The 22,614-nt window shown below is 35.4% G+C and overlaps 4 protein-coding genes across 5 annotated transcripts; 2 read left to right on the forward strand and 2 right to left on the reverse strand.

Annotated features, from left to right (window-relative positions):
* Positions 1-1,735: 1,735 nt before the first annotated feature.
* On the forward strand, positions 1,736-8,170 carry LOC113698028 (haloacid dehalogenase-like hydrolase domain-containing protein At4g39970). 2 transcript variants are annotated; one of them, XM_027217695.2, is made up of 11 exons: positions 1,736-2,203; positions 2,305-2,398; positions 3,512-3,556; positions 3,640-3,690; positions 3,886-3,960; positions 4,052-4,085; positions 5,495-5,550; positions 5,628-5,687; positions 7,453-7,512; positions 7,663-7,709; positions 7,856-8,170. In XM_027217695.2, the coding sequence occupies exons 1-11, from the start codon at positions 1,800-1,802 to the stop codon at positions 7,914-7,916; spliced, it is 987 nt and encodes a 328-aa protein (XP_027073496.2). In that variant the 5' UTR covers positions 1,736-1,799; the 3' UTR covers positions 7,917-8,170. The 2 variants fall into 2 exon arrangements, with proteins under 2 accessions (XP_027073496.2, XP_027073497.2); XM_027217696.2 differs by having other exon boundaries at positions 1,737-2,203; positions 7,785-8,170.
* A 1,501-nt stretch (positions 8,171-9,671) lies between these two features.
* Positions 9,672-11,885, forward strand: LOC113698195 (7-deoxyloganetin glucosyltransferase-like). Its single transcript, XM_027217912.2, has 2 exons — positions 9,672-10,258; positions 10,793-11,885. The coding sequence occupies exons 1-2, from the start codon at positions 9,736-9,738 to the stop codon at positions 11,731-11,733; spliced, it is 1,464 nt and encodes a 487-aa protein (XP_027073713.1). The 5' UTR covers positions 9,672-9,735; the 3' UTR covers positions 11,734-11,885.
* A 613-nt stretch (positions 11,886-12,498) lies between these two features.
* LOC113699525 (uncharacterized) lies at positions 12,499-17,844 on the reverse strand. Its single transcript, XM_027219892.2, has 2 exons — positions 17,668-17,844; positions 12,499-13,650 (listed from the first exon to the last, which is right to left on the reverse strand). The coding sequence occupies exons 1-2, from the start codon at positions 17,842-17,844 to the stop codon at positions 12,499-12,501; spliced, it is 1,329 nt and encodes a 442-aa protein (XP_027075693.1).
* Positions 17,845-18,545: 701 nt separating this feature from the next.
* On the reverse strand, positions 18,546-20,923 carry LOC113699245 (7-deoxyloganetin glucosyltransferase-like). The gene is made up of 2 exons (XM_027219457.2): positions 20,345-20,923; positions 18,546-19,666 (listed from the first exon to the last, which is right to left on the reverse strand). The coding sequence occupies exons 1-2, from the start codon at positions 20,916-20,918 to the stop codon at positions 18,726-18,728; spliced, it is 1,515 nt and encodes a 504-aa protein (XP_027075258.1). The 5' UTR covers positions 20,919-20,923; the 3' UTR covers positions 18,546-18,725.
* Between the last annotated feature and the right edge of the window lie 1,691 nt (positions 20,924-22,614).

Below are 22,614 nucleotides of genomic sequence, written 5' to 3' on the forward strand. Positions count from 1 at the left end.
TTCATTTGTCCTTCCTTACTTTTATCTTCTTGGGATTTTCATGATCTTTCCCTCATGTCCTATGCATTCGAGGGTATCTTCTTGTTACAGTAGAAATTTGGTTTTACTACCTATCAGAAGGCTAGGTTATTGGATGTTTACTAAAGGAACCTTGATGACATGCATATATTTTCCCCTGGATGGTCAGATACACATGCAGAACTGCAGGATTTCATGAGTGATATCATTGCCTTTTTAGCTGTAGCATCCCAGGGTAGTTACCGTGTTTTGGTGATATATGCTAACATAGAGAATCTCTTAGAAAAAAACCAGAGGAGGACAAGAATAGCAGCAGAAACAGTGGTCTCCCTATACTATGCCTGTTTCTTTCTTGTCTCGAGCAGGTGCCTTTGGCCTTTGCAGGCCAGAACTTAGAAATCTACCATGATGGTGACAAAATTGTTAGTCACGATGCATATTTGGCATAATTGGCTAGTGTTGCACACAAGAATGTTTATATTCTTTCATATGCAATTAAACTTCATGGGAATTGATTTTTAACTAGCAAGAGGGATTTTTTTCCTCACCACAAAATTCAGTTTTGAATTTGAATTGATTCAAATTCAGGCCACAAAATGCTTGCAAATGCCTATGAAAATTGTCGACTAGCAAGCCACGAGCTTAAAAGGTCACCTTGCGAATGTGCCATTCTATGGGAAGCCACAAAAACTATCTATATATATATATATATATAGGGACAAACAAGCTAGTTTAAACTTGTGTAAAAATTAGAACACCTCCTCCTAAATGTCAAATTCTAAAGAAAAATATTGGGGAAATGAGCTGACCATGCTCAACTATCTTTTTATTTGAAAGTGAATACATATTTGTAGATTACCCAAAACAAATAGACCAAATAATTTGACATACTATTTTTTTCAAGTTCAAATTTAGATTTTGCGCTCAAAGAGAAAACTGAAGAGATTCGTCCTCAAAACCTAGCTTTAACTGGCAGAGATATTAGTCACGTGACCGTGAGTAGGGCTGCAAACGAATCGAGCGGCTCGATTCGTTTGCAGCCCTACTCGGCTCGCGAGTTTGAATATATATATATATTTTTTATTTTTATTTTTATTTAATAATAAAATTACGTATATTATATATATATATTTTTTTATTTTTTATTTTCATAGTGAAATTACGGATATATCCTTAATATTTTATTATTTATTCAGAAAAAAATATTATTTTATTTAATTTTTTTAAAAATAAAAAAAATTTTATTTTTTTCGAGCTCGAGCTCGGCTCGACTTGATTCGAGTCGAGCTCGAGCTCGAAAATTGCTAGCTCGTCGAGCTCGAGCTCGAGCTCGAGCTTGATAAAATTTAGCTAAGGCTCGGCTCGATTAGCTCAAAGTTCGACTCGGCTCGGCTCGTTTGCAGCCCTAACCGTGAGTTTCTTGTTTGAGTATCAATCCCTCCCACACTAATTCTCATTCATTCTCCCTTGCAAAGCGTGGAAATTCCCATTGAGAGTAAAAAATAAATAAAAAAATAAAAAGGAGAGAGAGGACTTGACTTGGGCTGAAGCTGCTGCTGTGTTAATGCAAGTGTCACTAGGCCCTTTTTGAAACAATGCTCCACAAAATCAAATGGGCTAGTCCAACGTAAAGCCACCACAATTAATCCACACTACCTTCCCCGCCATCCCCCCCTTTTTTTTTTTTTAATAATAAATGTTTGGAAATTGATATCCAGAAGAGCGAAGGTCGTTAAATTCGTTAACACCACTCAACTCATCAGTCATCACAGCAACCAGCAATGGCGTCCTCATCCTCATCATTCACCATGCTCCTCTCCGCACCCAATCCCTCGCTCTCTCCTTCTTCCTCTCGCACCACTCTTTCTACTCTCAGCACCACATTTCTTCCAACACTTTCTTCTTCTCCATCTCCTTCTCCTTTTTCTCCGACGGCGATTAACAGAAGAAGGGGAAAGTCTCTTTTGGTCTCCGCCGCGGCGGCTGGGGCGCTTCAGGCTTTGATATTCGACTGCGACGGCGTGATATTGGAGTCCGAGCACTTACACCGCCAAGCCTACAACGACGCCTTCTCTCACTTCAACGTCCGCTGCTCCTCTTCAGCTACGGAACCTCTCAATTGGGGACTCGAGTTCTACGACGAGCTCCAGAATCGAATTGGCGGTGGAAAACCTAAAATGCGATGGTAAACTTATATGACTTGTGTCTATGTTTTCTTCACTTGTTATTTTTGTTCGATAATCCTATTTGGATTATGATTTTTGTGTTTTCTTTTACCTTTATTAGGTATTTTGGGGAGTATGGATGGCCAACTTCAAGGATTTTTGAGACGCCTCCGGACAATAAAGAGGATAGAGAAAAGCTAGTTGACATTATTCAAGTTGAGTATCCAATTATTTGTTTGCTTTCACTTTGTTGTTAATTATTACTTATGCTAATTGCTCTTTAATTTTCATGCTCAATTCAAAAACTTGCAACAATCATTTCGGAGAGCGTGAATCTTTTATTGTTACTAATTCTTCTCGTGCTTACTTTATTATTAGTTTTTTCATCATGTTAACTTCCCTGTGAGCATTTACCTTGTCCTTGAGCTTGCCAAAATACTAGAAAAGCGTAATGCTGAAAATAGTGTTTGAAAAAGAGCCAAAATTTAGAGATAAAGGTGATGACATTGTCGACTAAGAACCGTGGCCAATAAATTTAGTTTTAATATTTAGAGTCTAAGAAGTAGAATGATTCATACTATCAGGAAAAATTTGCAACAAATCCTAAAGAAAAAAAAAAGACAATTTTGGATATCGTGCATGCTGCTTCGTTCTAACCTTCCCGGGAATACCTTTATGAGCAACTGTGTTGTGTGCACTTAGACCCTTTTGTGGTTTTCAGATTTCAGGACCCTGCCGCCATGGCCATTGATATGATATTTTTTCTTATAGATGGAAACGCCAGTTTACTTGGTGGATCTTGATGATGTTTCTCAGCTATAGCTCTGATGCTGAAAACTTCTAAACCTATCTTGAACCTATTATCAGATCAAGCCCTCTGAAATAGTAGGTTGATGGTTAACCGAGTTAGCACCCATATTTTTTAGATAGATTGCATTTTGTAATTAGTTATCAGCGTGACAAATAATTAAGTCTTAAGTGGATGCTTTAGAACAAAGGGAGAGGGGAACTTCAATCAAGCAGCAGTTTTTTGGGAAGTCTTTCCAATATTTTACTTACGTACTACATGACTTCCGTAATATAGCTGTATGGATTTAAGGCTTAGAAAATGATGTTGCTCTGCATAAGCATTACATTGTACCTGTGAGCAAGTACCATCCATCACATTTGAGTTCATTAGCACTTCTGCAGCCGTAAGCAGTGCTTGATTTGTTACTTATGCATTTAAAATCTTATGATGTATAAATTAACTTTTTACGTATCAATTTCAAGTTCATTTAAACACTTTTATTGTTGACTAAAGTGACTATTTTTGGTGGCTTTTGCAGGACTGGAAGACTGAGAGGTACAAAGAAATAATCAAATCTGGAACTGTAAGAGCCGTTATTGTCCCTTTCTCATTTGTGGTTTGCAATCTTATTACATGATGACGGTGGCTTTCTATAATATTGGGCAGGTTAAGCCTAGACCAGGAGTTTTAAGATTGATGGATGAGACGAAGGCTTCTGTAAGATTGAAATTCTATAAACACAACTTTAACACTCCAGCATGGGACTTAGAAATATGGATCATTTCATCTGCATCAGATCACCAATGACCTTATTGGGTTCTGACATATATTCTTGTCTGTTCCTAGAATGCCACTTTCGTATGCTTCTTCTTTCTTATCAGAAAGGTTATACCTACTCTCTCTTGGTTTCAGGGTAAGAAACTGGCTATTTGCTCTGCAGCAACCAAGAGCTCAGTTATACTCTGCCTTGAAAATTTAATAGGGATTGTAAGCCCTTGCTTAGATTTAGTTATTTCCATTCATTTTCTTTTCTTTAAATAAGGTTTTCACTTATTGTAAACTTCTGATTCTGTTTTAGGAGCGATTCCAAGGTCTTGATTGCTTCCTTGCGGGTACTTCAAACTCTTTAGCTAACATGTTACAGATTTGACTCTGTATTTGCTAAACTTAAAATTTTATTTCTACTAATGCCCACCTTATGCTTTTATGCTTATTATCTGAGCATTTCATATGCATGGTGCTCGAAGGTAACTGGTTGATCCTCCTAATTTATTCTAGAACAGAATATTCAAGTTTATTGTCATGTGACAAATCAGAATCTGCAAGGCAAACCTATTCTGTGATCTGAACTGGATGATATCTTAGGTATTAGATATGAGAAGAAAAGTGGAATCTTTAGTTGTCTTATTTTGGGTTTTGATATTGTTTAACTTTTTCTAAAAGACAAGGATATATCATTGCTTTCTTGACTGACTTCTTGAGGAGGTTTAGTTTTCATAAGTCGCTTATAACTGGTCTAAAAAGTTTAATACTAATCAAAATTTTCAATTATGATCTCTTGAATTACGTATTTATTGCCACCCTGCTCTTCAAAACAGTTTGCTGAGGATATCAGATTCACCTTATTGCTTGCAATGATGCTTGTTAAAATGGTTATAATGATTTTTAGCAATTCTTGTGGACTCTTTGCCTGTTGACATTACCTAGTTGGAGTCCTCGCTTTGGTACCACCTCAACTCAGGTTTAAAATAGCAGAGAAGAAATATACTAATAAAATATACTTTTTTGCTGTTAACTGCTTTGTTTCTAGTTGTATTTGTGATTCTGATGGTGGGAAAATGTGTTGTCCCTGTAATATTGAAGTATGTCTTGATGTACGAGTACTTAATAGACAAATACATGTTAACTAAGTTACATATAAAATGACAAATATTTTCACTTCATATGCAGTATATCTACTATGACACCTTTTGATATGCATACACTACAAATTTAAATGTAATTGTGCATGTATGTATCGAGGTCTATGAGAAAAGTAGGCAGAGGAGGAATAGCACTTGAAAGATAAAATTATGAATTGGAGTTTTCTGAATACCACTTCCCACAATACTTTCCTTGGTCTTCCGAAAGTAAAGAAGCCGTCAATTAGTAAACTTTGTAACTACTTCCTAGTACTGATCAAGTGTAAAGACTTAGAAATATAGCATTTATTTATTTATTATTATTATTATTATCATTATTATTATTTTTTAAGTAGCTGGTCTTGAACCCAAGACCTCCCACTTACAGTCCCTCCCCCCTACCACCCAACCCAACCCAACCCTGCCCCCCAACTTTGAAATATAGCCTAATCTTTGTTGTGCAAAAAATATTATGATGCCTGGAGATAAATTGCAGTATTTTCAGTTTAATTCAATTGATTCAGTAGAATAGTTTGTATAGGGAACCAAATGTGTATTGATTGACCATTTTAATTGCTATTAAAGTCTCTTACTTCCCCTACTTTGTCTTGGGTTTGCAGGTGATGATGTGAAGGAGAAGAAGCCTAATCCTTCAATTTATCTAACTGCTGCTAAGGTTGTCAAAATGGCAAAAACTTTTATTCGTTTTGCTTCTGAGTTACCAATCTGAACATGGCAAATCGAACTCTGCAGAAACTTGGGGTGTCAGGTGGTGATTGCTTGGTGGTTGAGGATAGTGTTATTGGGCTACAGGTTAATCTCTACTTTCTTAAAATCTTTGATTATAATGCTCAAGACCAGTGGCGGAGCCAGAAAAAAATTCCAGTGGGGGAAAGCCAACTCTAAAATTTTTTACCTACTCTTTTTTCAGTTTTTTAAGAAAAAAAATATTCATCAACAAGTACAAATGATGCGTATATTTCATGAAAAACATCAAAAGACAAATTCAAAATTATTAATGTAATAATAATTTTATTTCAAAAGCAAACTAAACCATTTACAATTGCTCATGATGAGTTTTCATATTTTGATAACGGTTTACAACCTTTTTATTTTGAATTTCACGAAGTATATTTTTCTCAATATAAGTAACTAAACAATTATTCATCCAAGTGTCTTCCATTCTATTTTGTAACCGATTCTTCACTATATTCATCATTAAGAAAACCTTTTCTATAGTAGTTGTAACAACGGGTAAAATCAAAGTCAACTTTAAAAGCATGTAAGACACACTTGAAATTACATCAAATTTTTATAAGTATTATAGAAATTTAAGGGGGGCAGTGGGAGCCTATAAACCAATAGATACACAAAACTCTAGGGGGCACATTAAAATTATATCAATTTTTTATAGGTATCATAGAAATTTAAGGTGGCACTGGGGGCACCAGTGTAAATCCGCCACTCAAGACTCTGTCAACATAGGCACATTGTTGAAAATGTTTCAGTTTTTATGCTGTAATTATCTGTGGATACCGACAGAAAATTTTAATATCTGGGCGACTGCATTTGGTTATTTAGACCATTTTTAAGCTGTATTTCAGCCAAATGTAATGAGTTTAAATAGATCTTTTATTAGAATTCTAAATGTGCCACCATTTCTTTGTCATCCTTCATCCCTTTCATTGCTTTTCTGCTAACATATAAGATGCACAATGAAATTCTTTTGTTGATGATGTGGAACCGAAATCAACTAAATTCACCTAAAGCCTTTATCCTATTTGTATCCAATTGAAATCTTAGTTCCTGGGTAAATCACATTTTTAAAATCAAGAGCTTGTCTATACAATCTTTTAAGTTCTCTGACTTCGGACATGCGCGAATTAAAGAAGATGAACAAAAGTAGACATAAGAGATAGTAGATTAGGAGCCCGTTATTGCCCATTATTATTGAGTGATTTCTAAGATGTTGCTTAAAAAATTTGGAAATATGTTATTCTTTTAATAGTTACTAAAATGCCAAAAGCTGTATTTCAAAGCACCTGAGGAGCTGCTTTTTGGAATCATCTTTTATCAACTTAAAAAAAACTCAAAACAGAAGTCAAATGGGAACTATTTTCAGCTTAAAAAAGCTATAATCAGTTGATTTTATGCAACAGAGAGTTGACTTATTATATCCAATTATTGGTGAGTTTTTTTGTAAGGTCTAACTTTCCTAGTGTTGGAATGATGTACATTTTTGCGAGAATATCACTGAGCATAAAGTAGATAATGTTGGTTCACTCAGTCTGTATAGTGTTTCTCACAAGAACTGGAATCATAGAAACATTATGATAGGATATTACACAAGTAAGTGATTCTCCCTTCTACTGATTTCTAGCTTTAGTCCAACAAAATTTCCATGAGGAATCGAAAGCAAACTTGGCAAATTTCATGCATACAAATTTCCAATAATTAACAAGCAAAAAAAAAAAAAAAAAAAAATTCATTGTTTACTTTTGACAGGAAAGCTAATTCATGATTTTCAGTTACTCTGTGATGATTTAACATGTGTAAAAACTGCATAATTTTTTTGCAGGCAGCAACAGGCGCTGGGATGCCTTGTATAATTACATATACATCTTCAACTGCTAACCAGGTAAGACGCGTTTTTGTGTGGTATCCTGTTCAAATACTTGGGTGAGAGGAATGGGTTTCACGAGGTGCTAGATCAGAGTCCGTTATCATCGGAGATACCAACTGTTAGTATGGTATTATATGTTTGAGATTGCTCTTTGATTTGATACAGGATTTTAAAGAAGCAATAGCAAAGTTCCCTGACTTGAGTGATGTCAGGTAAACATTGCTGTCACCAACTCCAAGAAAAAATTGAGTTTGCACTTGATATCCATTTTGTATGTCCTAATGCAGATTGAAGGATTTAGAGATATTGCTTCAGAGTTTTGTGCCAGCCAACTGAAAAAATCTATCCAATATCTTAGAATATGTACAGGTTGCACTGCCGATAGCCAGATTCACAGGTTCGCGCTGTGTGTCATTTAAGGTACCATCACATGACTGGTATTTAATTTTGAGGATATTGCAAGTGAAAAGCTAAGCTATCCTCGACTTAGATCATCATTCATTTTGGAATCTTTTATAAAAAAACAGACATTAAATTGTATCTCTTCCTCCTAAGATATTACACTCTACCCAAGTTATTCATCCGACAAGATATGGAACCTCTGTCTCTGTCTGGGTGATTGTATATGCATGTCCCACATGCACGTAAGTCAACATTATAACATTTGGCAAAACTGAAAACTCCCTGTTGTTTGGGTATCTTGTATTATAATTTATAAACATTGGTTGAGCTTGGACAAGGGAGAAAGACAAGACTATCCTTTAAAAAAATCTTATTTAGTTAAATTGTTTTGTTCTCTCTTTTATGTTATAGACTTTACATAGATTCTAGTGCCAGTAAATTTCACCAAGCTAGCTTGTTGAACCCAGCCGGTTATCACTGCTCTGTCCTGTTGCCTTTCTACTTACCAACGATTACCTGGTGATGCAATAGATGTTTTGCATTTGTATCTATTGAAACCGACAACTATTTGATTCAAATTCATAAATGTGGTGTCTTGTGAAGGTGGAAGATTTGCGGGCTCCAATGTGCCCTCAATAATAAGAGAGAGAGAGAGAGAGAGAGAGAGAGAGAGAGAGAGCTAAGTATTAGTATTCTATTTCTTGATGGATTCTGCGGGTTGGAAGATTTGATACTAAAATGGTTAAAGGGATTTGATTGAGCGGGTAACACACGACTCACGACTTGCTTTGCCCCAACAGAGTCGGCCGTCTTGTCTTTATCTGTTTTATTTTATTTTCCTTTACGTGAAGGTTTAGCTTTTATCGACTACACCAATAAAATTGATATAAGTGACAAAGTAATACTTTGTGAATCTTGTCCACAAAAACATCAGAAACTACAAAAGCTATCAACTGTGTAAGAGAATACAAATGATGATATATTTAGCAACTCACACAAACAGGTTTTGTTTGGTTATTTTTAAAGATTTGGTTCGTTATTTTGAGTTTTAGTTCTGCCCTAATGGACTTAATTAGATGGATTTTTAACGCCAGAAGTTGAAAATTAAAACTCTATGGAGATTGTAAATTGCCAACCATCACTAGAAAGAGTAATATATATTGGTTACCACAAACCAATCAAATACTACTGCTAAATATATACAAGTTGACATTTGACAAAAAAAAAAAAAAAAAAAAAAAAATCAAATCAAATCAAATACTGCCAAACATGACTTAGCACCACTTAAAGTTGCCGTCATTGAACAGCAACTTGTAATGGTCCTTCAACAGCAACTGAAATTGATTACACCGCTTGCTCTTACATAGACAGTGAGCTTTCATTTTATGGAGTAATATCACCGTCCATTTGCTGGACAACTCATCCACCGACGTTGTCACCAGCCTGGAATAAGTCAATGATCAATTGACAAACGTTTCTAATCAAATGCAGTATACTGCTTTCTATCCGATGATACTGATCTTGTATGTGATGATTTCCTCTACATCAATCTCCATTTTCTGGACACCGCCTTTCAAGAAAAAGATAAAATATTTCAAAAACTAATATCGATTTTTTGTTGCTGGCAGAAAAATCTAGTATATGATAATCCATCAATATGGTTGAAGTGTCGTTTTTTCCGTATAAAATAACACTAGGGAAAAACAAGTATGAAAGTTTAAAATATCTATCAATATAAAATTATTAGAAAACTCTAAAGTATGATTCACGCAGCATTATATATTAGCCCCAGCAAATTAAGCTGGACATGAACTGCAAAGGAAAGAGCAATTAACCATGGGGAAACCAGACAAGAAGCCTCACGTTATCTGCATCCCATATCCTGCTCAAAGTCATATAAGCGCAATGCTTAAGTTGGCCAAACTTCTCCACCACAAGGGCTTTCACATAACATTTGTTCACACAGAATATAACTACAAACGTTTGTTGAAGTCACGAGGTCCCAACTCTCTGGATGGTTCACCGGATTTCAATTTTGAGACCATCCCAGATGGCCTCCCCCCATCTGAAAATGATGATTGTACTCAAGATGTTTTCCAGCTTTGTCTTTCAATTGAAAAACATTGCTACGGTCCTTTCGTTGATCTAGTTAGGAAGCTCAACAAAAGGGCTTCAGTTGATGATGATTATCCTCCTGTAAGTCGTATAATATCAGATACTGTTATGTCAACATTCACACTTGAAGCAGCTCAAGAACTAGGACTTCCAAATGTACTGTTTTGGACTGTCAGTGCATTCACTGTCATGTGCTTCTTGCACTTCCCTCATCTTCGTGAACGAGGGTATACACCTCTTAAAGGTATGGAGTATAACTTAATTATTGTTCATTCCACATGATTTGAATATATAAAAGGAAATGAGAAAAGAGTAGACACGTCTTAATTTTTGAATATTAATTTCAGCTAATATGGTGGCTAAGTTTGCAGAAATATGTGTATGAACGATACAACCATATAGTTTAGATACAGTAAGCTATTGGTTAAGTCAAATTTTGTATGTCATTTGAAATTCAAGAGGCCTCTTAAGATTTTATAATTTAATAAATGTTTTCCACTTTATTGTCGATTCTGAAATTCTTTCAAAATATTTAGCACTTTTACCTTCCTCTTTTGTTCTTTAGCATGTCGGACATTCATCTTTTTCATTTCCCCTAACCGGTATAAACTCAAGAATAGTGATCAATTGGAAATAGGAAAATCTAAGTCATCTTAATCGATCCAATTTCCCCAGTTGCTAATTTCCTTCCGTATTCTTTTGACATAAGAAGATGTTGACCGGAATTTTTTTGCCCGGAGTCATAAATATGGTCATGTTTTTCTGTTACAATTTACAGACGAGAGTTATTTTACAAATGGGTACATGGACAACACTATTGATTGGATTCCTGGAATCGCTAGCATACGCTTAAGAGAGATGCCAACAATAATCTGGACAAGTGATCCCAAGGATGAATTTGTGGACTATTTCATAAGGCTAATGCCAAGAACTTGCCAGGGTTCAGCCCTGATTTTGAACACTTTTGACGAGCTAGAGCATAGTATTTTGAAGGAATTTTCTTCAATGATGGATCATGTATACACTCTTGGACCAATTCACTTGCTTATGAACGATATGCTAAAAGATGACCACTCCACTGAATCCATCCAATCCAATCTATGGAAAGAAGATCATACTTGCATCGAATGGCTGAATTCGAAGGGGCGTGGCTCAGTTGCTTATGTTAACTTTGGTAGCATTACAGTAATGACTGAAGATCAGTTGATTGAGTTTGCATGGGGACTTGCTAATAGCATGCAAAACTTTCTGTGGATCATCAGGCCTGATCTTGTTAATGGAGGGCCAGTTGTTCTGCCGCCTGAATTTCTCACTGCTACTAAGGATAGAGGGATGTTAGCAACTTGGTGTAACCAAGAACTTGTTCTTAATCATCCATCAATTGCTGTATTCTTAACACACTGTGGGTGGAATTCTATCCTTGAAAGCTTGTCTGCTGGAGTACCAATGATTTGCTGGCCATTTTTTGGTGATCAACAGCCTAATTGTTTATGCTGTTGCAATTACTGGGATGTTGGCGTGGAGATAGACAATAATGCGAACAGAACACAGGTGGAGAAGGTGGTAAAAGAGTTAATGGAGGCTGAAAAGGGCAAGGAGATTAAGAAGAAGACATTGGACTGGAAGAGTAAAGCCCAAAAAGCAATAAAACCGGGTGGATCTTCCTACTTAAATCTAGACAAGATGATTGAAGAAGTGCTTCTGTCCCCTAAAATTTAAATGATGTATTAAACCCTTTTTTTCATTCCATTCAAGGAACATCATGGTCCGTAGTTATTCAGCATTACGATCATGGACTCTTTACTTTTATTCTTTCTTGTTTGAAGTGTGGAAATTTTACTTAAGAATCCAATGCCTGTCGTTAACTACAAGTGTATTCGCTATTTGGTTTCATCCTCAATCCCACAAAAATGGATGTCTTCAGAGGGTAGAAAGGTAATTTAACCTTTAACAAAATATGACATGATGATTACATGATGCCCTTATATTAAAAGATTTTTTTTTTGTAAGAAAAAATTTGGATGGACTCGACTTGGTTACCATCATAGGTCAAGAGCATGTTTTTGGAACTATAAGTCATTTACAAGATAGTTAACAACCGTTTATCAATATAGTTTTTACATCGACAGCGGAATTCGAACAACAACTTTTTATGAGGAAATGCCCCGTCAATCCATCCTTATTGATCGATAAGTTCTTACAAGCGCACAGGGTTAATCATAGCAATAATTCACCTAAAATATTTCAGAGGTCGACCCTACAGGGATGAGTTAATTTTACATATTTTAATTATTATGAGAAGAAAGCAATAAAATTTAAATTCAAGAGGTTTAATATCTAACTATGAAATAAAAATAAATAGTCAAATTGAACAAAATAGGGTTGAGAAAACATTTGGTAAGAGACTAGAGCATCAGATCTTGACCCAGAGTTTTTTTTTTTTTTTTTGGAGAATTGGCGAGCTTTATATAACAAAATAAGAATTTACACCCTAATCGTCAATTTTCCCCTCTTATCTTCCTCTACAATTCTAAGAAGATCAAGGGGAAAATTTGACTCAAAAATAACTTTATCAACCCTATTGAGATAATTAGCCATAAAGTCAGCAGCTTGATTACATTGGCGATATACAAAAAATATAGTCAGCTCCTTGAAATATGAGATTAAATCCTTTATATCAAAAAATGCAACTAGGGCCTTCCAAGGACAGTCAATTTTGCTATTTAAGATATCTGCAGCAAACTTTGAATCAGTGCGAACCTCAATACGTTCCCATCCTTTGAGTTTAGCAAACACCAATGCTTCTTTGATGGCTTCCAACTTGTGGATTAATATTGCGTCAACGCCTACTCCAATAGCCCCAGCTGCTAAAATGTCACCATTCTCATGTCTAAGGATGAAGCCTGCACCCCCTATGTCTCCTCGGACTGATCCATCACAATTCAAGCATTTAATTCCAGGTCTGGGAGCTTCCCATTTGCACCAGAATATAGTTGGATGAAAGAAAGCAGCGTGAAGTCTCCATTTTGTGGCTAAGGATGGGTTGTCCTTAATTTCAAAGTTTCTCCCAATCTTCTTTTGTACTTGATCTATAACAGTCTGGGCTAATGCTGTTGGTGATCTGCTTTCCTGGCAAAACAAGCGGTTGTTCCTTTCTTGCCATATAAAATAGACAGCAGCACAAAAAGATAGCTTGCGTAAGAGACCCTTTAACTCTACCCCTCTGATATGTGAACAAAGCCAATTGAGAGTTTGTGGCCAATTTTGAGTTTGATTGAAAGTCAGCCCAAGAAGACTAAGGAGAATGTTCCACACAACCTTACTATAAGAGCAGTGAAAAAATAGGTGGTGAACAGTTTCAATATGCAACTCACATAAGCAACAGGTCCCATCATTTGTAACACCATATTCACACAACTTGTCTTTTGTTTGAAGTGCTTCCCTTAGTGCCAGCCAAGCAATGAAAGAATATCTTGGTACCAAACCTTTAAACCAGATCAGATTATGCCAATGCACTCTTCCCTGTCGTGTCCGGATAGCATTCCAAGCAGATTTGGTAGTGAAGTTCCCAGACGGTGAGGGTCTCCAAATGATTCTCTCTTGCTGGTTCTTCAATCTTTGAATAGAGTGTAATTCCTACCAGAAGATGCTTAAACATGGAAGAGATATATCTGGTGGTCTCCATTGCTGTCCGTGGATGATGTTTGAAACTTTGTCGAACTTGCAATCCATAGTAATCAACGGAGTAGTCCAATTGAAGGAATTCCAAATGACACCTCGAGGGTGCCATGGTTCAAGCCAGAGATAAGTAGAACTACCATTACTAGAGTTTGAATTATCTGGTTATTTCTTAACAAGTCATGGATGTATGATACTCAAGTACCTTAGATTATCTTTTGATCCATCTAAATTGTGCCCAGTCAGATCTCATGTCTCTCTCTCTCGAGATTACAAGTATTTAATTTGGGTGATTTAATTATGTAATACAAATCTCAATATACTCTTGTGATTAGGCTAAATATATTTATCTATTTAGTGTATGATTGAATATCCCTTCTTAGTTCAATACAAACCTTTTGAGCATGTCTATGGTGGCCAATCACAAATATGTAATTAAATTAAGACAGATAAATCAAGGTAAAAGTTAAGAATTTAATTTAATAAATAATCAAAACTTCTTCACAAGACCCTAATCCTAAATAAAAATTAGTTCATTATAATTGTAAGAATAAACAAGAATTCAATGTTGAAAAATACAAGACTTAGAATAAAGAGCATGTTTTTCACAGTTGATGAGACTCTGAATTCCAAACCTTGATTTCTAACTTTGATTCTTAATTTTCAAAGAAAAACCTAGAACTAATGTTCAGACAAGTGTTTTTTTTCCCTAAAAACGACATAAAGTACTCATATTTATAGTTTCTTAAAGTTGTGACCTAAGTATGATATGATTAGGTCTCTAAAAGCTGCCAAAAATTGAGTTCGAGCATATCTCCCGATGAATAGGAATGGTAATTCTCAATACGATCCGAAAATACAACTCGAGCTTAACATGAAATTAGTAGGTATGGTTTATTTTCCACATGTTTGGATCAAAATCAGGTAAGACCTGAATAATCTACCAAGCAAATAGGTCCAAATTAGGTCAATCATGGGACCCATTTGACTTGTTTAATGTGTAATTTTATAATTTAATGGAGTAAATAAATTGGGGATATAAAGTAAATTAAAAACTAATCTAGGCTATCAATCAGTAGTATGACGCAACCATAGATTTTATGTGAAAAATAGATTCTATTTGTGAAAGTGTCACATTTTGTTTATATTTATTTGTTTTTTTTGTACCAAAAAAGAAAGCCAAAGAAGTACTACAAGCAGCAATTATGAAATCTAGGATTGGGTTGAAATTTTCTATATTTTTATGGAAATTTCAGTATAGAAAAGTCCACCATACTATCAAGACGAGAAACTCAAAGAAAGAAAAAAAATTAAGCAAATATGTTATTTAGGTCCGATTCAGGTAACCTGCGAAATTAACAGACCGTATTCAGGTCAAGAAAGTTGATCCATTTAATTTTGCGGATTGTATTCAGGTCAAAAAGGTTGATCCATTTAATTTTGCGATCGTTTTCAAGTTGATGTGTCATTCAGACTATTTGAGCCTCAATCCAATCCGCCAACCGACAACTTGACTTAATTGCCACCCCCGACTGATGAAGTCTGGCCCAAAGATCCTTTCAATGTCCAACGCTAGACATGGAATCTGCCCGCAGATCCATATAATCCAGTAGCCCTCATTTGCTTCTTGCTCTGTCTTTGCTCCATTGCTAATTTACTCTATTTGTTTTGTTAAAATTGGTTCATTTTCTTTCCAATTGAGATCTCCATCTATTAAAACAATATAAAGTAGTTTTTATCCATATTATTATTCAAATATTATAATTAACTAGCAACTTATACATATAAAGATATTACAGCTTATGCCTTGTTAATTGAACCAACTAGTGTTGGCCCTTATATTAAAAGATGCAGGAAGCTATAATCAATGCTTGGTTCACAAAAAGAACGCTAATTAATTTCTTTTTGGAATCCCTTAACAATCAATTATTCACTTAAAATCCTCTCCTCCATTCAATCTGCTGAAGGGAACATCAAAATTTGTAGTCGATGAATATGGATGCTGATAATGCTAGTGCTATCATTTCGGTATTGGTTAACGTTTGTTCGTTCGGAACTTCAATAAAAGTCACATAAGGTGCAATTACCCGGAAATGATTACCCTAAACCTTTTGTCTAGATAGGAGATTAGATAAAAGATGTGATTTGATTAGTGATTATGCCTTAGGCAAATTTCAAGATGAGGAATGGATCAACCCTTAGTGTGTCTAACACTTTTGTATACAACTTCTTGAGCCTTTGCTCATATAAGTGCACATCTTTTGCCAATCAATACAAAAACTACCGTTGCAGAAAAAAAAAAGATTATGAAGAATATTTTGGTTTCTTAATTTTTAAAGCATCGACCTTGTTATGTGCTGCACATCCGCATCATTGTCAACTTTTGTTGCTTCCATAAATGAACTAGCACCTTTGAACATAAGTGTTATCTTTAGTCTTTGATTAACCTGCCTACATGGTGATATTTGGCTAGACTTCAAATTCCTATATCGATCAGTTTAAAAAGGCTAGTCTTTACTGCTACCGTTTATGAGCTGTGGAGGGCTAGAGAAGCAAGTTGTTTTCGAATCCAGGGCCTTGCAAATTCCATTTTACTCCATTTCCAGGTAAAATGGTCTATTCAAATTTTGTTATACTATATTCTAACTTAGTTATAACATATTTGAATTTTTATTACACCATCTTCCAATTCAGTTATACCCAAGAAACTTGTCTGAAATGAAATATATGAGGTCTTGCCCGTGTATTTTTCAGTCTAGGCTAGTCTCTTGTGGTAGATTTATGACTACCATGGTGGAACATCTGCATCACATTGTGCTGTACGTCCTGCGGAAAGATTTCTAAACATAGAGAGACATTGGATTTAATACTTGGTTGGAACTTAATACTGGACAATTTTGTGAGTAGTGTTGGTTCATTTTGAAATGTGCAGTTCACGTACATGATTGGTTCTGTTCCTGATTATAAACGTTTTGCTTATTATAGATAAAAATCATTGTTGCTCGAAAAAGAAAAAAAAAATCATCAAATGTATTCTTGCATTAATAGTTGAGTTAAATGTCATATTTGAGGATGACATTCAACAAAATTTAACTTGCAACCTAATAATTTGTTACATGTCATTTTTAAAGAAAGAAAAATATCATCAAATGTCTATAAAAGTTAATTACTACATGTAAAAGACTCTCAATGATGAATGAGATTCATGCAGGATTTATATTCTGCAATCAAAATCTGGAATCTCTAACCACAAAGAGAGTAACTAGCCATGGAAAATCCAATCAAAAAGCCTCGTGCAATTTGCATCCCATATCCAGTTCAAAGCCATATTAGCGCAATGCTAAAGTTGGCCGAACTTTTCCACTACAAAGGCTTTCACAGGACATTTGTTCGCACAGAATATAACTACAAACGTTTGTTGAAATCGTGAGGTCCCAACTCTTTGGATGGTTCATCCGATTTCATTTTTGAGATACAAACATGGTTCGCCATATCCGCCGATACCGATACGTATCGGCCGAGTCGTATTTGGAACGGAAGGACCGGTACGATACCGATCCCCGAATCGCGGATATCACTATATCTGCGACGACTCGCTCTGATTCGGCCGATATTGACCGATTCGAATCCGTGATACATGATATCGGTCGATATATCCGAGTCAACTCGGAATCGACTCCGATATTTTTTTAAATTGTCTTTTTCAGTATTTTCTAATTTTAGTAATTTTTTCAAAATTTTTGGAAACTTTAATGTGTTATAATGTTCATATCACCCGATATTCAACCGATATGCCGCGACGGATATGAAACAACTGAGACCACGACGCGACCGCGACCCGCGATGGCGAACCATGGATACAAATGCATGATCATAGTGCTAAATGGTCGATCAGATGATGATCTTCCCTCGAAAAGATGAAATGGAAAAGAAAACTTTAAGTACATAAATTCAAATTTCAGGGGCCAGAAGCACTTCTTCAATCATCTTATCCAGATTCGAGTATGAAGATCCACCATGTTTTATTGCTTCTTCAGCTTTGGTCTTCCACTGCAATGCCTTCTTCTTTATTTCCTTGCCCTTTTCTCCCTCCATTAAGTCTCTTACCACCGTCTCCACCTCTTTTCTGTTCACATTATTGTCTATCTCCATTAGTCTGTTGATCTGCAAAGAGGAAGATATTTTCTTCTAAAGTTTTTTAACTTGTTAAGTTGGTTTAATGGTAGGATAAATTGCTTAAAAATAACTCTAAGGGGTAAATTGATAAAAATATTATATTTTATGGGGGTAAAGTAATAATAATTTTAATGGTTAAACATGTCTTTTCACTTTAATTAACAAACTCCATTAAGTTTGATCGTTAGTCTTGGGGGTAAAGTGACTAAAAGATAACGTTAAGGGGGAAATTGATAATAACACCGAACGTTAAAAGGGTAAAGTGATAATAACATTTTTTTTTTCAATTCAGTAACAGTTGATCTTTTCCTTTCCTTTTTTTTTTCTTCCTCAATCTAAACAAAATTCAGTATTTCTTTTTTTTTTTTTCCTTCCATTTTAGCCAAACAAGATGGACGAAAATCATCTTCCTCTACTGTCCTTTCCTTCCTCTTCCACCGGTATCCTTTCCTTTCCTTCCTCTTCCTTTCCTTCAATCAAAATGGTGCCCAAAGTAGATTTTCGACATTAGATATGAAAAAAATATAATAATGCACCGACAATTACTCTCTCACTTTCATATATTACACTGCTTCTCATGATGAAGTTATATTTGATTAAACGTACTACTGCATTTATGGACGGGGAAAAGCATTGAAATTAATGAGGATATGATGCAGAATATGGTTGAGGCAGACTTACAGATATTAAATGCGAAATTAAATCTTTTATTTCTTTCAATCCCGTTGTACTTATACGTAATTTTCCAAAATTTAAATACGGATGCATCATGCATGACCATACGGCTCACTGATCAACGACAAACACTGATAATCCCTTGAATAGATGAAATGGAAAAGATGGTTAAAGTAAATAACTTAAATTTTAGGGGCCAGAAGCACTTCTTCAATCATCTTATCCAGATTCAGGTAGGAAGATCCACCATGTTTTATTGCTTCTTCAGCTTTGTTCTTCCACTCCAATGTCTTCTTCTTGATTTCCTTGCCCTTTTCTCCCTCCATTAAGTCTCTTACCGCATTCTCCACCTCTTTTCTGTTCACATTATTGTCTATCTCCACGCCAACACCCCAGTAAGAGCAACAACTCAAGCAATTAGTCTGTTGATCTGCAAAAAACGGCCAGCAAATCATAGGTACTCCAGCTGACAAGCTTTCAAGAACAGAATTCCATCCACAGTGTGTTAAAAATGCACCAACTGATGGATGACTAAGAACGAGTTCTTGATTACACCATGTAGCTAACATCCCTCTATCCTTAGAAGCAATGAAGAATTCGGGTGGGAGATCGATTGGCCCTCCATTGACAAGATCAGGCCTGATTATCCAAAGAAAGTACTGCATGCTATTGGCAAGTCCCATTGCAAACTCAACCAACTGATTTTCAGTCATGACTGTAATGCTACCAAAGTTAACATAAGCGACTGAGCCTGCCTTCTTGGAATTCAGCCATTCTATGCAACTGTCATCTTCTTTCCATAGATTTGATTGGATTGCTTCTGTGGAATGGTCATCCTTTTGCACCTCTTTGTGAAGCAAGTGAATTGGTCCAAGAGTGTATACATGATCCATCATGGAAGAAAATTGCTCCAAAATACCGTGTTCTAGCTGCTCAAAAGTGTTCAGAATGACAGCAGCACCCTTCAAAGTCCATGGTATGAGCTTAACTAAATAATCCACAAACTCATCCTTGGGATCAGTAGTCCAGATTACGGTTGGGATGTCTTTTAATCGGACACTACTAATTCCAGGAATCCAATCAATGGTATTTTCCATGTACCCATTGGTAAACCAACTTGCATCTGTAAATTAAATATATATAAAAAAGCTGTACATTACATACAATTGAAACAAGAAACATTCAATACCTAAAATTGATATCTTAATATGGCAAAGGATGAAAATAAAATACAATATTGGCCAAAACAGGATAAAGTAAGATGCTCTGATTGCCCTATATACATTAATCACCGTCTTGATTCTTGAGTTTGTCTGGGTTCAAGAAGAGAAAATTATTAACGAGAAAACAGTGCCAAATAATTTGATGTGCTGTAAAATATAATAACTATAATTTGAAGTGCATGAGAATTGAGTGCTAAACTTTATGTGAGCAAAGTTTGCTCAGTCTGTATAATCTTTTGAAGGGTAAATTATCTTTTACCCTCCTATGATTTGATGCTTTGAACCATATAGGGGTTATGTAGTAAAACACCAAATTATATGGGGTAAAAGGTAACTTATCCTTTTTTTGAGCCCCTTTGGATTTCAAATTACACGTGCAGTATTTGCATTAGTCACGAAGCTACTCCATTTCTGAGTCCAATCATTCTATGGTTCATAGGATATTTTTCTATCGAGTCAGTCATTATATATACTATCTGAATTACTGCTAAAATATTACCTTTATCCAATTTTCTCATTGCAAGGTTGTTATGTTATTTTTCTATAGAGGAAAAAAAAAACAAAATTCTTTTTTGTACCTTTGAGTGGTGTATACCCTCGTTCACGAAGTTGAGGAAATTGCGAGAAACACATGACGGTTAATGCACTCATGGTCCAAAAGAGTACATCTGGGATTCCTAGTTCTTCAGCTGCCTCAACTGTGAATGTGGACAGAACAGCATCAGAAATTATACAAGTTACAGGAGGAAATTCATCATCCACCGAAGCCTTATTGTTGAGCCTTCTAATCAGATCAACAAATGGGCGGTAGAAATTTTTTGCAGTTGAAAGCAAAAGCTGGAAAACATCTTGGGTAACATCATCATTTTCAGCAGGTGGGAGGCCATCTGGGATGGTCTCAAACTTGAAATCTGGTGAACCATCCAGCGACTTGGGACCCCTTGATTTCAGCAAACGTTTGTAGTTATATTCTGTGTGAACAAATGTTATGTAAAAGCCTTTATGGTGGAGAAGTTTGGCCAACTTTAGCATTGCGCCAATATGACTTTGAGATGGATGTGGGATGCAAACAGCATGAGGCTTCCTCACTGCTTTCCCCATTGCCATTTGCTCTTTGATCAGTTTGCAGTTGAAGTCCTCTTTAATATGCATGGTGGATATTTAATGCTCGTGATGAACTGTTTCCTATTAGTTTTATACATTTTATTCACACAGTTTCTTTTTTTTGGATTGAAAATGCCATTCCAACTAAATTGTATGTCAGATGCTAGAAATTTTATTGGATGCCCCTTATATTATGGCAAGAAGAAATCGAGGTATGAGTTTTGTTAGGAAATTTTTCTCTGATTGAGAAAAGGGTGTTTTGATTTTTTTTTTTTCTAGCAATAGGGTGACAAGAGTGAAGTGTGAGATTTCTAGCAATAGGGTAAGGATATACATGAAATTACCCCCATAAAAAGAACTATTTGATAAAAGATCATTCAATTAGAGGAAAACAAAGATATTGGTCCATTTTCCTGCTGCAAATGTTCGACTATAGATGTGAGCAATGATATTAGAACCGACATGTACAGACATAATAAGTGGAGCTACTTCAACCACTAGTAGCAATGTACTGCCATCGGTCTCAATATTTCTCGTTACAGCCTTACAGGCTGGATGGATGAGACTTAGAGGGGCATTGGAAAGGTACAATTGGAAACTCTAGAAAATTTACAGGGTACAATTGTAGGACCAAATTTAAAATTTTAATATATAACAAACCAATTTTAAGAATCTTTTGGTGTTGGACTTGGCGGGTAAAAGTTGCTCTTGTTATGATTAAGATTTTATCTGCACCTTTTGGTACTGAAAATATATTCTCAAGAAGCCATTAGGACATAATACCTTTTGTGTTACGAAAGGACAAAATGACGGAAAATGTAATACAAGTGAAGGGTTACAACTTTATAATTCAGATAAGCAAGAAATCAAGTACAAAATTGCGCAATATCAAGTCGTGATTCAAGTGTTTTTGGCTGTTCAATCAGGCCATTAAATAACTAGAGTAATTACTCCCAACAAAGAAACTGAAGCCTTGGAGCCACCATCGCCCGACAAGCCCACCAACTTTTGCTGCCAATAATGGCAAGCTTCTAAGAGCCAGCAGAAGTGCAGACCCCTCCAAGCTAACCCTCCAGAATTAGGTTTTCCACCCTTAGAAATTTAAAAATTTTCAATAGATTCTTTACAAATTAAAATTTTTGTCCCCTCAAAAATTTGAAAATATTATAGGTATATGCATCAATTTAAACATGTTAAAACTCATCCCCTCCATATAAATTTTGTGATTCCGTCTATGAATGAATATGTCTCATCCTGAATAGACCTGACTATTCCTACGAATATGCCAATCATGCGAGTTGTAAAGGGATTGGATGACCAAATCATTGCAATAGTCTTCTTGTTTCTCTTAGAAGATAAGACAAATATGTTGAATACTTTTAGTAGATTAATCTTGTTATTGTAAAGGCAGTCAACGATCAAACTCTTAGAAATTAATTTGCTGGAGGCATGATTTGATCCGATTGTTATACTTATTATAGTATTTGGTGTACAATCACATTACGTTATTGTACTCGCAGCAAAAATGATTATGAAGATTAAAATATTTCGCTTTCATTCAATACAACATTATAATGTAGTTATACATAATAAATTTAAACAAACGCAATAATCAGATTGAATCATACACAATACAACAACACGCTTACCTAATCCCAGATTATGCTAGAGCAGATTAAACCGTTTGGAGAAAGTGATGTTCAAATGCATCTTGAAATCATCTCTCTTATCCTAATATAATGGT

The sequence above is a fragment of the Coffea arabica genome, chromosome 7c (assembly GCF_036785885.1).
Source record: "Coffea arabica cultivar ET-39 chromosome 7c, Coffea Arabica ET-39 HiFi, whole genome shotgun sequence".
Classification (NCBI taxonomy): domain Eukaryota; kingdom Viridiplantae; phylum Streptophyta; class Magnoliopsida; order Gentianales; family Rubiaceae; genus Coffea; species Coffea arabica.